Source organism: Siphateles boraxobius, unplaced genomic scaffold (assembly GCF_051911475.1).
Source record: "Siphateles boraxobius isolate OS27281-9 unplaced genomic scaffold, OSU_SipBor_1 7, whole genome shotgun sequence".
In the NCBI taxonomy this organism is placed as follows: Eukaryota; Metazoa; Chordata; class Actinopteri; order Cypriniformes; family Leuciscidae; genus Siphateles; species Siphateles boraxobius.
The window spans coordinates 18,030,867-18,045,830 of NW_027509197.1; the positions used below are offsets into that span (position 1 = coordinate 18,030,867).

At 42.5% G+C, this 14,964-nt stretch overlaps 1 protein-coding gene across 1 annotated transcript in view; it reads left to right on the top strand.

The window, feature by feature from the left end:
* Positions 1 to 14,964, top strand: part of cntnap5a (contactin associated protein family member 5a) — a 158,753-nt gene that overhangs the window by 105,784 nt on the left and 38,005 nt on the right. The window contains exon 13 of the mRNA XM_077216325.1: positions 7,042 to 7,242. Within this exon, the coding sequence (XP_077072440.1) occupies positions 7,042 to 7,242 (201 nt within the window). The remainder of the gene's footprint in view (positions 1 to 7,041; positions 7,243 to 14,964) is intronic.

Sequence of the window (14,964 nt, forward strand, 5' to 3'; positions counted from 1 at the left end):
TCAGAAACTCAAGTTCAGAATGCTTACACTCAAACAGATTGTATCACAAGTTCAGTCCGAGGACTGGTTTGTCACAATAGACTTGAAGGACGCGTACTTCCATGTATCTATCCATCCTCATCACAGGAGGTTCCTGAGGTTCGCTTTCGGGGGCGAAGCATACCAATATCGGGTTCTTCCATTTGGCCTAGGTTTATCTCCCCGCACTTTTACAAAATGCGTGGATGCAGCTCTGGCTCCGTTGAGACTCCAGGGCATTCGCGTATTAAATTACATCGACGATTGGTTGATTTTAGCTCAGTCAGAGCAGGTGGCGGTTCAGCATCGAGATGCTGTTCTGTCCCACATAAAGAGTTTGGGGTTGCGGCTAAACACCAAAAGAGTGTGCTCCTCCCTGCTCAGAGGACCACTTTTCTAGGTGTAATTTGGGATTCGACCACAATGCAGGCACGCCTGTCTCCTGCTCGTATTTATGCGATTCTCACAGCCGCAAAGAATGTGAAACTAGGCCAGTCACTCACTGTGAAACAGTTTCAGAGACTGTTGGGTCTCATGGCAGCTGCGTCCAACGTTATTACTTTTGGCCTTCTGTACATGAGACCCCTGCAGTGGTGGCTCAGGACCAAGGGGTTTTCTCCGAGGGGAAATCCGTTCCGCAAGATCAAGGTCACGCGGCTATGCCTTTTCGCATCATCAGATTCAACCCATTGTCCCATGTGGTTCTCTCTAACGCACCCAGCTCCTCTCGGTCTGGATGCTATGGTGCAGGTGTGGCCGAGACTGCACCTGTACGCCTTTCCCCCGATATCTTTGCTTCCGGGGGTTCTGGAGAGGTTTCGCCGAGAAGGGGCTCGTCTGCTACTAGTAGCCCCTTATTGGCCGACCCGAGTTTGGTTCTCGGACTTGGTGTCTCTTCTGGACGGCTCCCCCTTGGAGATCCCAATCAGGGTGGACCTCCTGTCTCAGGCCGGGGGCACGATATTTCACCCTCGGCCGGAGTTGTGGAAACTGTGGGCCTGGCCTCTGAGGGGGCCAGGCTCAGGGAGACCGGTCTTTCGACCGATGTTGTAGAAACCATTCTTCAATCCAGAGCTCCTTCCACGAGAAGGCTGTATGCGCTAAAATGGAAACTTTTCACCACGTGGTGTGTTGAACGTCAGTTAGATCCTGTTAACTGCCCTGTTGGTTCAGTTCTTGATTTTCTGCAAGACCGTTTCTCGGCCAGGTTATCTCCTTCCACCCTAAAGGTTTACGTGGCGGCTATATCTGCCTACCACACCCCTCTGGGGGGTACTTCTATTGGGAGAAACCCTCTAATTACTCGCTTTCTCTGTGGTAGATTGAGGTTGAGACCTGCACTGCACTCTAGAGCACCGGCTTGGGACTTGGCCATTGTACTCGAGGGTCTGGCTTTAGCTCCCTTTGAGCCCATCGAGGAGGTTTCTGAAAAGTTCCTCACTCTAAAGACTTTATTTCTCCTTGCTATCTATCTTGCTATCTATCAAGAGAATTGGTGATTTACATGCTTTGTCGGTTGCTCCTTCATGTCTGGAATTTGCACCTGGTATGGTGAAGGCATTTCTCTACCCCAGGCCGGGTTATATTCCTAAGGTCCCACTGAATGTTGGATGCCCAATAGTGCTGCAGGCCTTTTATCCTCCACCCTTTAATACCCCTGACCAGGAACAGCTTAACCTGTTATGTCCAGTCCGGGCTTTAGATGCCTACGTTCACAGAGCTGCCCTGTGGCGTAAATCTGAGCAACTATTTGTTTGTTTTGGGTCACTCAAGAGAGGATGCCCTGCATCTAAGCAGGTTATGAGTAAATGGATAGTCGAGGCTATTTCATTGGCTAATGAAGCGGCCGGACAGCCTTCACCTATGGCTGTGCGGGCCCATTCTATTCGGAGTATGGCGGCCTCTATGGCCTTAATTTCGGGAGTTTCCCTTCTTGACGTATGTAATGCGGCAGGATGGTCCTCTCCGCATACATTTGTCAGGTTTTATGACCTTGACCTCGCCACTCCTGGGGCGAGGTTGCTTGCTTCTTAGTGTGCGCAGGACCTCACACAGAACGGGCATTTGTCATTATGGCGTAGTGGGTATAGGGTTCCCACCGCGTCTCAAACGCAGCTCGAGTTCCCTTGAAAGGGAACGTCTCAGGTTACGTATGTAACCCTGGTTCCCTGATAGGGAACGAGACGCTGCGTTTGCCTGCCATACTTCCTGCATGCCCTGATCGACTTGCTTCAGGTTTTTCAGAAGCTATCGCGGTCTGATTTCAGGGTTGCTTTATAGTTTCCTGGTCTATGACGTCACCTATGTCGTAGCGGGCTTCCATTGGACTGATTTTACACGTGCTTCACGACGTAATCACGCAGAGCGTTCCCACCGCGTCTCAAACGCAGCGTCTCGTTCCCTATCAGGGAACCAGGGTTACATACGTAACCTGAGACGTTTTTTTCAATTGTTTACACGCAATTTTGAAAACCGGGTTCTTTTTTCAAAATGTAATCACAATTATCCAAACACCACACTCAATTGGCATAATTCCTAGATTGTTTGCAAAATGACACACTTTTGTCACAACATACACACTTCAGTCAAAAGATATACACATATTTGTGAAAATGCTATTAGTTTTTATTTAACCAACACAGTCCTCAATGATCAGACACTATTGCAACCAGTTTCATACTGCTGTGATAAATAAAAAACACATTTGTAAAAAAACTATTTTTAGGAAATAGCATGTGCTAGATTTTTGGCCAGACATTGTTATGTAAGGGATAATTTAGATGAAAAAAAATTATGACAAACAAACAACATTCTTCATGATTAGTTTGAGATATAGGGAGAATGTACACAAATAGGCCTACTATAAACTTACCAAGCACTGCACAACACTGAGTTCTGCAGACTCATATTTCAAGTATTTATTTACAGTATTTCTCACCATAATCAGTTACAGCAGGGGTCTCCAACCTTTTTTCATTTGAGAGCTACTTTTTAAAAAAGATAGTGGCCGAGAGCTACTCATGATGGCTAATACAATACTTAAATCTCTTAAACAATGTCTCATAACTCTCATATTAACAACTATCTAAACTGTTTTAGACCTAAAAGAGTTTTTGTAGGCCTATATATGTCACCCTTAAATACTAAGTACTAATACTACACAATAAAATCAATTCACCAAGGTTTATGTCGAAAACCAGCAAATAACAAATATAATTAGAATTCATTTGCACTTTTTGTTTACATAAACAAAATAACAACATTAAAAATGATGTCCAGATTTTAAAGGAGTGTCTTGCGACGTTATCTACTTAACACGTAGCCTACAAGTTCAAATAAAGTTTTGACAAAAAAAGATTTATAAAAAGCTCGCATATTTCAGCCTTTAAATCATTTTTATAAAAAGAATGAGTAAAAAAAGATAAATTACTGACGTTCTGCACATTAGCTTATCTTTCATTGTTAATAGTAAATCTAGGTCCGATTTTCCCGTGGCGTCTGTCGTTGCTATGCAACCATGCACTGCGCTCTCCACAATGACAAAGACGTTTTAGTAGCTAATGGATTTTTCATCTCACTGCGCCTGGAAAAAATGAGCGTCGCTTCAATTATGAGCTTCCTACATTTGATATAACGAACTTGAGCGCGCAAAAGACGTGATATGTGAACGCCCCCTTGGTGAGCTACCTCCAATCAGGCCACGAGCTACTGGTAGCTCGCGAGCGACGTGTTGGAGACCCCTGAGTTACAGTAATCAACCAACAATGATATCAATGAAAAAAATAAAATCTGTAGACAAATAAAAATTACTGAATGAAGTACATACAGTTTGACTCTGAAGAAAAACTACTGTAAAAGCAACAAGAATACTGTAACTATTCAGTTACAGTATCAACCAGAGATTTGGTTGAACTCTTTGTCCAGCTTCCATCGGTGTCAGTCCATGGTTGATAACATGGTCAATAAGTGTTGCACGGATTTCTTGAGTCAAATTTGGTCCTCGTCTTCTTTGTTCAGGTTCTATCAACAACGCATTCTCACCCCAAGGCGTCACTAAAATGACAATTTTGACCATGCTTCAATATTCGACGCTTTAGGCACCCTTTAGCGTCAGTTATATGACGCGATCCTAGGGCGTCATCTTACTGACGCTTTACCTAAGCGTCAGTTAGATGACGCGGGTAGGTTTAGGTCTGGGGTAGGGTAAGGATTAGATAGCGTCATCTAACTGACATTAAAGGTAAAGCGTCAATAAGATGACGCCCTAGGATCGCGTCATGTAACTGACGCTAAAGGGTGCCTAAAGCGTCGAATATTGAAGCATGGTCAAAATGATTCCCAAGGCGTCAGTTTCATGACGCCTAGGGATGAGAATTGGCTGCTATCAACTCTACAAGTCCTTCTCTACCTCTTCATCTACCTAGGCCTCTTCCTCTATCCCCTTCTTCTCCTCTTCCTCTACCTGGGCCTCCTCCTCTACCTCCTCCACCTCTTCCTTTACCTCCTTCACCTCTTCCTCTACCTCCTTCACCTCTTCCTCTACCTCCTTCTCCTCTTCCTCTACCTCCTTCACCTCTTCCTCTACCTAGGCCTCTTCCTCCAGCCCCTTCTTCTCCTCTTCCTCTACCTGGGCCTCCTCCTCTACCTCCTTCACCTCTTCCTCTACCTCCTTCTCCTCTTCCTCTACCTCCTTCACCTCTTCCTCTACCTCCTTCTCCTCTTCCTCTACCTCCTTCATCTCATCTTTGAGCTCCCCCTCTTATTCTCACTCTTCTTCTTCTTCTTCTTCTTCTTCTTCTTCTTCTTCTTCTTCTTCTTCTAGCTCCTTCCATTTTTGTTGAAGACAGGTGAACTCACCTGCTGCCCTTTATAGCACACCTGAGTGCTGCGTTTTCAAATTAGCACATGTGTGCTTCCACGCCTGATGGATGTGCATATCCAATTAATTCATTAGTGTGGTCAATGGCAAATGTGTGTAGAGTTTTACAAATCAGTGTGTGTAGTGTTTTGCAAAAAGGGTGAAGCTGACAACGTACTTACAATTGTGCAAATCTAGGCTGGTGTTTTGCTCCTTGAGTGGAAGGTTTTGCTAATAGTGGGAAAGTTTTAATTTTAGTGTGTAAGCAATTGAAAAAAACTGTAAAACATTAAATAACATTATCAACAGCTTGGGGCAAATATTTGTGACTAGGCTGAAAGATTATGCATTTTCTCAGTTTTCTGGCTTGAATAATGCTTCATATGAAATATGATAATATACATTTTCTGTTTACACAGTTGTTTTTTCAAACACTTAAATTCAAACACATTGTTGAAGTGAGTTTTCTGTATATTCACTGCTTTAAACTGCTGCCTTGAACTTCAGAAGACAAGTAGCCTACTGAATGACTCGTCCTTTGTGCGTATTGAATGGATGTCAAGGGAAGAGACAGTGAATTCAGTTCACTGACTTTTGTAAGGAAACAAATGCTATTGAAGATTAATTCTTGAGTGAGCTATATTTGGAAATTACAATGAAAATGTAAGGTTTTATAAGAGAAGTCACTGAGAATTTTGTTTTTATTTCTATTTTATATTATTTTTATGGGTTCTGCAAACAATGATTGAATGTTGTAAAAGGGATTCAGAATATTTAAATCTAAGCAGTGATTTTGATAATCTGGTTTATTCCTGATATTTCTGTTTTGTCTAGCAGAAATTCTGAACTGGCCTTTATTCTGAAATAAAATAAATAACATTTTAATCACATACAACATAAAATACACCCCAAACTTGAAAAAGAATAGTATACAGTATCTACTGACATGCAGTTGCTGTTTTACTAAATGCTAAGGGTATGTTTACAAGACAACAAAATGCTTAAAACGGAGGAGTTTTTCCTTTTAGTTTTCCGCATACAGACGACGCCATTTTCAAAACGACCCCCATTCACACAGATCTGCAAAAACGACTAAAACACTGCATTCTGCTGCCAGGCCATTAGATGACGATCAAACGCTATAGATTAATCACGTAATGTGCATGACATCATTGTTTTCAGGGATTCATGGTTTTGTTGTTTTTTCGGAGACCGTTTTCAAAAACTTGCACTTTGAAACCCATTTTCAAAAGTTTGCGTTTTCAGGGACCCAAACCGCCGTTGCCGTGTAAATGAATGGCCAAAACGCATAAAAAGTTTGACGTTTTTAATTGAAAATGGTGTTTTGTAAACAGCCCCACAATGCTTCTTCAGGATTTGAACTTAACACTTTTATCACTCTTTAGTGAGTTTTTTCTTTGAGTATTTTATTATATATTTTTGTTTTATTTTAACTTATTATAATTTGTGTGTGTGTGTGTGTGTGTGTGTGTGTGTGTGTGTGTGTGTGTGTGTGTGTGTGTGTGTGTGTGTGTGTGTGTGTGTGTGTGTGTGTGTGTGTGTGTGTGTGTGTCATATATTTTAGTACATATGAATATATTGTTTTTATTTAGAAACCGAATCATTATTCTGTGATACTTGTACATTTTATATCACTGCAATTGTTGGAAAAACACTAGGTGCCAGATTTACTAAACGGCAAATTAGCGGGAGACAGATGGGAGTGGAAAGGTCTATGGGTGATCTACTGACAATGCAGTAATTAAAGAGCACAGACACAGCAGCTCATTTCCATTAATCGCCGCCATGTCAAGCGCAAAATGGGTTATAATAATTTTTCAGCGTTAAATAACGGCGGAAATACCAATAAGTTGACTACCGCAAATCTTAGTAAATCACATTGCATGATTTATTTAAATTCTCTCCTCCAACATATTTTAAAAGGGAAACTCCTACAAATGTATATACTGTAAGGTAATACTGCAAACATGACTGTCCATACCTTTTCATTGCTAATTTTTCACTGCATTTAAATCCTAACAGTAGTTTTTTAATGCCGGAAGAGGGTTTGTGCTGGCACAACATATTAGTAAGTTTGGCCCTATATCTCCTATTTTTTTGATTATATATAAAAAACAACTAATTTGTTTTGTCAAATTTTGCAGGGAACAAAGTGTGGACGGTGGTTCGTCACAACAGCTCGAATGCAGTCAGAGTACGAGGCTCTACACAGCAGATGCCACATGTCAAATTGTTCAATTATAGCGCCTCATCTGAACAGCTGAAGGCCCTGGTGTCTCTGTCAGAACACTGTGAGCAGAGAGTCGCCTACCACTGCAGAAGGTCACGGCTCTTTAACCCCTGGGGTAAGTGCTGGTTTTAGTCTCTCAGGCCATGTTTATACCTGACATTAAGATGCGTTTTGGTCGATCGGACCAAGTAGATAAGGGAGACACATTCCCGTTTACACCTGGTGTTTTAACCTGTCTCTTTTGTCAACTTTCAACCACTTCTGTCCTGGTGAGGGTCTATGGGTGGGTAAATGTATGATTTCTTTCAATCTAATGGATAAAATAAGCTCGTACAATTTACATATGAACGTGCCCGGAGATGATGGAAAAACATACAGAGAGCATCAGCTTTTGTTTCTGCTCTGACCGCTACAAGACAACACCAACACCGGTGAGTGTGTAAGAAATCAGTAATAATGAGAGAACGTTGTGCTTGGTACGTTTTCGTCTTCAAACCAAACTTTGGTCTTCAACCAACAAAGTTAAAATCCAGCCTGGCTAGCGAGCTTCCCATAATGTTCATGCATTAGGTCAGTAGGTGGAGAGTAGGCGGTCTTTTGTGGCTGTTCAAACACATTCGATCATTTGAGCATCTACACTATGAAAGCATTCAGGTCTAATGCAGTTTCGACTACCTCTGGAAGTGGTCGAAAGTGGACAAGCTCAAAATGTTTTAGACCCTGTTTACATCTGTATTAAGCGTCATCCACGTGTGATCCGATCTACCAAAACGCATCTTAATATGAGGTGTAAACAGGGCCTCAGTGTTTCAGTGTGCATCAATGTTGTTGAAAGAGCAATCAGTGCTAGACATAATAGATTGATTTTGTCAGTTACTTTAGCTGAAGCTAATAGTAAAAAAAATTCTTTCCTCTCTTTATTCTTTCTGAATTATGATGTAACCTGAATCCAAATTAGACATGCCTCTCTTGAAGAGAATTTTCATGAATACATTTTGGTCTGTCAAAGCATCATGAGAAAATAAGTGCAGGACTAGATAATATTGGCATGCAAAAAAAATTATGCTTCATTAGCATCTCACCAAACGTATGTGAGAAGGGTCATAATGGTCATCCAGTGTCTGCAGGAAGGAAGAGAGAGATTTTGAAAAGCTGTTATTTCAGTTTGTGCAGCTCTTGAAGGGAGTCATGTGCAGTTTTCCTCAGTTTACGAAAAATTTATGAATCTCAGTTCCCCTGAGACAGATATCATGTCACTGCAGACTATAAACAAGATTATTATTCCCTACCTATTGTATTATAAAATAGATGTTTTTGTTTCTTTCTTCTAATCCAGCTGTCTTGAATGAAAAGCATAATTCGTTTTATTGCTTTTGAAATATCAGTTCCCTTTCAAGGGAACTCGAGCTGCGTTGAGACGCGGTGGGAACGCTCTGCGTGATTGCGTCGTGAAGCACGTGTATAATCAGTCCAATGGGAGAGCGAGACGTCATAGGCGGGTGACGTCATAGACCAGGAAGCTATAAAGCACACCAGAAAACAGACCGCGACAGCTTCTGTGCCATCAGCAAGCGATCTGTGTATTCTGTCCTTGTCATATTTATTGTTGTCTGTCAAGTTGCAATATATATATATATATTATGGCAAAAGAGAGCAAGCAGCTTTGTGTTGTTCCCTGCCCACGTTATATCACGGGTGGGGACACACACATCAGCTTTTTGTTACTATTTGGGATTGGAGCATGCTACAGTCAGTTCTCGAGTGGGCTGACTGTGAGCATTGCGAGAAGCTGTCCGTGAGGACGCTCTGCTCCCGCCGGGCGTTCTTCGAGGAGGACGGTTCGGTTCGCGCTCCCCGACAGCGGGGGTTGGGACGGGCTCCGCCCTATCTCAGCTTTCACCTGTCAGATCCAGTGCTGGCGATTTCCAGTGCCGAGGAATTGGTATCGTTAGTGTTTTGTTTAGAAAAAAGAGAACAAAACAAATAAAGATATTAAGAAAAAGGCAGATGTTTGAGTTTTCAATAAATAAATAAATAAGTCAGCTCATAACTCTGTTAAATAAAGAGGAGCTTTACAAGGAGGTTTATCTAGTGCTGTTGCTAGTTAAATATTTACTGGCCAGCTGAACATTATGAGAGTGAAAATAAAAAGAGTTTATTAGATGAAATATATCTAAAAACAGAAAAACTCTGTATCTCAGCCTCCTCGTCGGGGACTGCTGTTTTTCCCTATCTCCACACTGAGGTGTCGAAATCGTGGAGTAAGCCGGTTTCTATTTTATGTGTTTAATGCCCAAACTTCTAACTATAGTAATGCTTTGGGTATTAAGTATCATGGTATGACAGTGCCTCGGGTTAAAGAGACGCTTGCGAGCTTTCTCTCTCCCGAGTCGGCGTCATCGTTTTTAACCCCGACGTTACCCACCAGCCATCTTAAAAAAATAAATTTTATTAGGCAGCGCTGGTGGGTTCTATGAGTTCCCCTAGTAGAATTTCTGGCAGCGTGAAAACTACTGCCACATATTTCTCGGTGGGTCCTGCACACTATAGAAAAGGGTTCAGAATTCGGTTCTTGTCCGCCCAGATTTCTAGGAGTCCTCCCCACTGTGGTGGACCCCGAGCAGGCTTTGGTTATGGAGAAGGAAGTACTGACACTTCTGCAAAAGGAGCCGTAGAAGGGGTTCCTCCTCCCGGCAGACAGTCAGGGTTTTACAGCCATTACTTCATTGTTCCGAAAGAGGATGAGGGGTTGCGTCCTACTCTAGACCTGCGTTATTTAAACAGCAGGTTTCAGAATTTTAAGTTCAAAGTATGCTTACGCTAAATATGATTGTGTCACAGACTCAGTCCGAGGACTGGTTTGTCACAATAGACTTAAAGGACGCTTACTTATCTATCCATCCTCATCACAGGAGGTTCTTGAGGTTTGCTTTCAGTGGCGAAGCATACCAGTATCGGGTTCTTCCATTCGGCCTAGGTTATCACCCCACACCTTTACAATATGCGTGGATGCAGCTCTGGCTCCTCTGAGATTCCAGGGCATTCGCGTATTAAATTATATCGACGATTGGTTGATTTTAGCTCAGTCCGAGCTTTTTGCAGTTCAACATTGAGATGTCGTTCTGTCCCACATAAGGAGGTTGGGGTTGCGGCTCAACAGCAAAAGTGTACTCCTCCCAGCTCAGAGGACCACTTTTCTAGGTGTAATATGGGATTCGACAACATGCAAGCACTTCTGTCTACTGCACGTATTTCTGCGTTTCTCAGCCGTAAAGAATGTAAACTAGGTCAGTCATTCACTGCAAAACAGTCTCTGAGACTGTTGGGGCTCATGGTAGTTGCGTCCAACGTAGTTACTTTTGGCCTTCTGCACATGAGCCCCCTGCAGTGGTGGCTCGGGACCAAGGGGTTTTCTCCGAGGGGAAATCCGTTTTTGCATGATCAAGGTCACGCGGCTATGCCTTCGTGCCTCAGGCATGTGAAAGAAACCTTGGTTCCTCGCCCAGGGCCCAGTGCTGGGGGCTTCTTGTCGACGCGTCACGCTATCGACGGATGCTTCCCTCACAGGATGGGGGGCAGTCATGAGTGGCCGCTCGGTGAAAGGTCTTTGGTTGGGGCTCATGGCAGTTGCGTCCAACGTAGTTACTTTTGGCCTTCTGTACATGAGACCCCTGCAGTAGTGGCTCAGGACCATGGGGTTTTCTCCAAGGGGAAATTCGTTTTCACATGATCAAGGTCACGCGGCTATGCCTTCATGCCTCGGTCATGTGGAAGAACCTTGGTTCCTCGCCCAGGTCCAGTGATGGGGGCTTCTTGTCAACGCATAATGCTTTCGACGGATGCTTCCCTCACAAGTCGGGGGCAATCATGAATGGTCGCTCGGCGAAGGGTCCGGACAACACACTGATAGTCTCGTATATCAGAGCAGATATCCTGTTGAGGCAGGGGCTGTGCCCGGGGAATTGAGACTTCACCCCGAGGTGGTGGAGCTTCTTAGGGAGAACTTCGGTCAACTCAAGTCGACCTTTCACATAGTTTGTACAATGCATTGCCCTTTGTGGTTCTCCCTCACGCATCCAGCTCCGCTTGGACTGGACGTGATGTATTAGGTGTGGTTGACGCTACACCTGTACGCATTCCCGATATCTTTGCCCCTGGGAGCTCTTGAGTTATGGATACTGTGGGCTCGGCCTCTGAGGGGGCCCAGCTCATAGATTCAGATCTCTCGACCGAGGTCGTGGAGACTATACTCCAGTCCAGAGCTCCCTCCACGAGAAGACTAAATATGCATTGACATGGAAACTGTTCTCTGCCTGGTGCAGAGAACGCCTTCTGAATCTTGTTTCTGCCCTGTTGGTACAGTACTTGATTTCTGTAATGAATGTTTATTTGCTGGGTTATCTCTGAGGAGAGATCCTTAATTTCGTCTTCTCCGTGGCACATGAGGCTGAGGCCTGCACGTACATGGATTTGCACCTGGTTTGATGGTAGTATTTCCTCACCCCAGGTCGGGTTGTATTTCTTAGTTCCCTACTAAATGTGGGGGTCATTTGTGCTCCAGGCCTTCTGTCCTCCACCTTTAACCCTCTGAGGTCGGCGCGTGATAGTCTCGCTTTTTATCTTATCAGTGCAAAAGAAACTAAAAAAATACTCTGTTGATTTTGATCTTACATATTAAGTGTTGTACATCATTAGATCCTGATAATTGTCTATTTTTTTGTGGATACTCACAATAAAAATAAAGTGTTGTGCTTGTCGCCAAATAAAGAAAAACAAACATGATGCGCGTTCTGCCTTCTCTCTGTCAGGTAAGTCCATTCTGAAACGCGTCCGAAAATTAACTGTAATTCCGCGAATACTTGTCATACAGGCACGAGTGTTTTTCCATAATGAAGCTTGAACTCTCTTCTTTTAAATGAATTAATTTATATAAAAAAACAAATATTCTCAGTTTATGTAATCTGTATGAAAAGAGAGAGATGTCAGTCTTTTTCTTTCCAGCTCATTATACCTGATTACGTGTTAATGTGCCACGCCCACAGAGAGCGCGCGGTATTCAATCGCAAATGATCTAAGGCAAGCCATTCAAACATGCCAACGCCCACCAGCTGGATTATAAAACGCATCGTGTTCAGTAAGTATCTTACTAGAGCTGTGTACACAGTGTATCCCTACGCTGTGAGGAATAATACTATCTAATAACCCTGGAAAATGTACCAGAAGTGCTGGTAATTTCATTTCGCGGAGCAACGGATCCAGCTGATGTAGTTAAGTGCTTTGTTCTAATCGCGATATTGAATAGTGTCTGACTGTAAACCGCAAAAAGACTGTTTAAATATGAATTGCGTGTCTGTGTGTAGGCTAAATGATGAATGAACGGCACAGGCGCATGCGCGCTTTGTTTACTACAGTTATACAGCGCGTGTCTGTGCCGTTCATTCACTCTCGCACCTACATTAGTAAACGTTATGTTTACATGAACACATCCAAACTATATTGCTATAGCCTTCTAAGATGATTAAAAATAGACTGAAATATGTTTAAATAAAATGTCTGTATAAGCAACAAACTGCAAATTCACATGTATATGCTAATCATACACAATATGTTACAAATATTGTAACGAAGACTAAATATGAATGTTTAGACAAGATTTTGTGATTAGTTTTGGATAGATTATAAAGTTTTGACTGTAAAAAAAGACTACTGTCACATTAAATAGGTACGGTTTTGTTCACCAATTTCTGCTCATAGTTAAATATACTATAGTATGATGTTTTGTCAAAAATAATCAACTAAGATGTAATTATAGTGTTTGTTCCAATATTCAAACTAATGAATCCTTACCTTTTTTAATACGTATGATAAAATGTATACTTTTTACAAAGAAATACACTTGAAATATTGTTAAAATTGTAATTGTTGTTGTAATTGTAACCTATTTGTAATTGGTTACAATTTCTAATTGTAAAATATGTATATATGGATAATTTCTTTTGTCCTTGAATTCTTTGGGACCCAGTGACACACCTGTGTGAAAGGGCTAATTAATATGCAAATTGCCTTTCCAAACAAAAGGTGTTTTATAAAATTTCAATCAATGTATTGTTTTGTGTAAATGATTAGGCAGGATGATTTTCAGATCATTTTGAAGCAAAAATTCTAGGCAACAACACCCATTAGTCAAGAGTCTTTCGGACACATATTTAGTATGTGTTTTGTGGCCTTACATGCGTAACCTGAGACGTTTTCGGTCTGTCCCTCTCTTGCTATTAAAAGTGTGATATCTTAGTTACAAGTCAGCTAAGTAAGCAAATGCCTTGTTCACTCTAAATATTGTTCATTAGTAAATATAAAGTAACACAAGTTACATAATCAGATTACTTTTTTCAACTATGTAACTAGTAAAGTAACACATTACTTTTAGATTTACAACAAAACTACTGAGTTAATTTTTCAAATAAGTAATGCAAGTTACTTTGTTTTCCCATTTTTGACTGACAGCTCTCCAGTCCCCATGAGAGAAATCAGGAGTAAGTGCAGAGGCATTTGGTTCGCTGTGTAAACATAATGGATATTGTAGTTCTAGACTAAATATAGACTAAAAGCAAAAATGACTTTAGCAATTAAAAATTGAAAAAATGTGAAGTAAGACTGTTGAACTGTCTTCTCCTGCATCATATTCTTCTGCAATCCAGAATGGCAGCACAGCAGAAAAGTTTGTTTGAGCTGCGCCCTCTACTGAACAGGCGTGAATTTGCACTTCCTTCAGTCTGAGGCTTATTCATTTCACTTCTGGTGTGAAAGGGCCTTTACATTTGCCAAAATAGAACCTTTGTTTTGTTTGATATGAAAAACAAACAAACAAACAAGCAAGCCCAGCCCTGGTGAAAAAAGTAAAGCATTACTTTCCATAACGAGTAAAGTCTCGGTTACATATGGTAACCCTCGTTCCCTGAGGGAGGGAACGGAGAAGTAAGTCATGACTGACCAATAGGAATCTCGCTAGAGAGGCCAATCTACTTCGAGTGAAATTAAAACAAGCCAATACACATTGGCGTGCAGTCATTTGCATCAGCTGCGCGGCCTCGTTAGCGCAGGTATATAACAAAGAGCAGCTGCTGCAATTGCACTTCAGTTTTTGCTGAGGAGCCAACCTGACAAGCTGGCCGCCCTGGCGGGTGGGAGCAGATGTGGCGACGGGACCTATGTTTCCGTTCCCTCCCCCAGGGAACAAGGGTAACCGAGACGTTCCCTATCGGTCAGTCACTACAACGTAGGTCATGACTGACAAATAGGAATCCCTACCAAAGCGCCACAGCCGCTGAACCCCATCCAGCACCCCGTGCAAGCCTCTACACCTTCTTGCCTGGAAGGACGATAAGAGGAGGCTTACACAGAGTGTATCTGTCACTTTTGTTCCGAGATAACCCATTCAGTGAGATATTGGATAACATTGGGAAAGCGTGCCCTTTCTGTTTAGGAGGGAGAACGCTGTGGAACCCACTTCTTCAAAGAATTATGTGGAAAATACATATGGACTAACCCAAAGGTTGTACAGCATATGAAATAATGGGTGACTTAGCCCAAGGGAAAGACACAGGCTTCCGTCTTAGGAGCAGTCGTGGAGAATATACTCATATGGGATCCCCGTAGGGTCACAGATATGGAACCCAGCCCAGATTCGGCTCTCAAGGATTCAGCGGATAAAGGCCTGGCAACGGACGCTCCGCAATGTCCTGGCCGAGGGTGTTGGAGGACTTGACAGGTTTTAAGGGTAATAAGGCAATAAGGGTGCACAGTAGGGTGAAGCAAGCTGACAGAGCCGGGCCTCTCG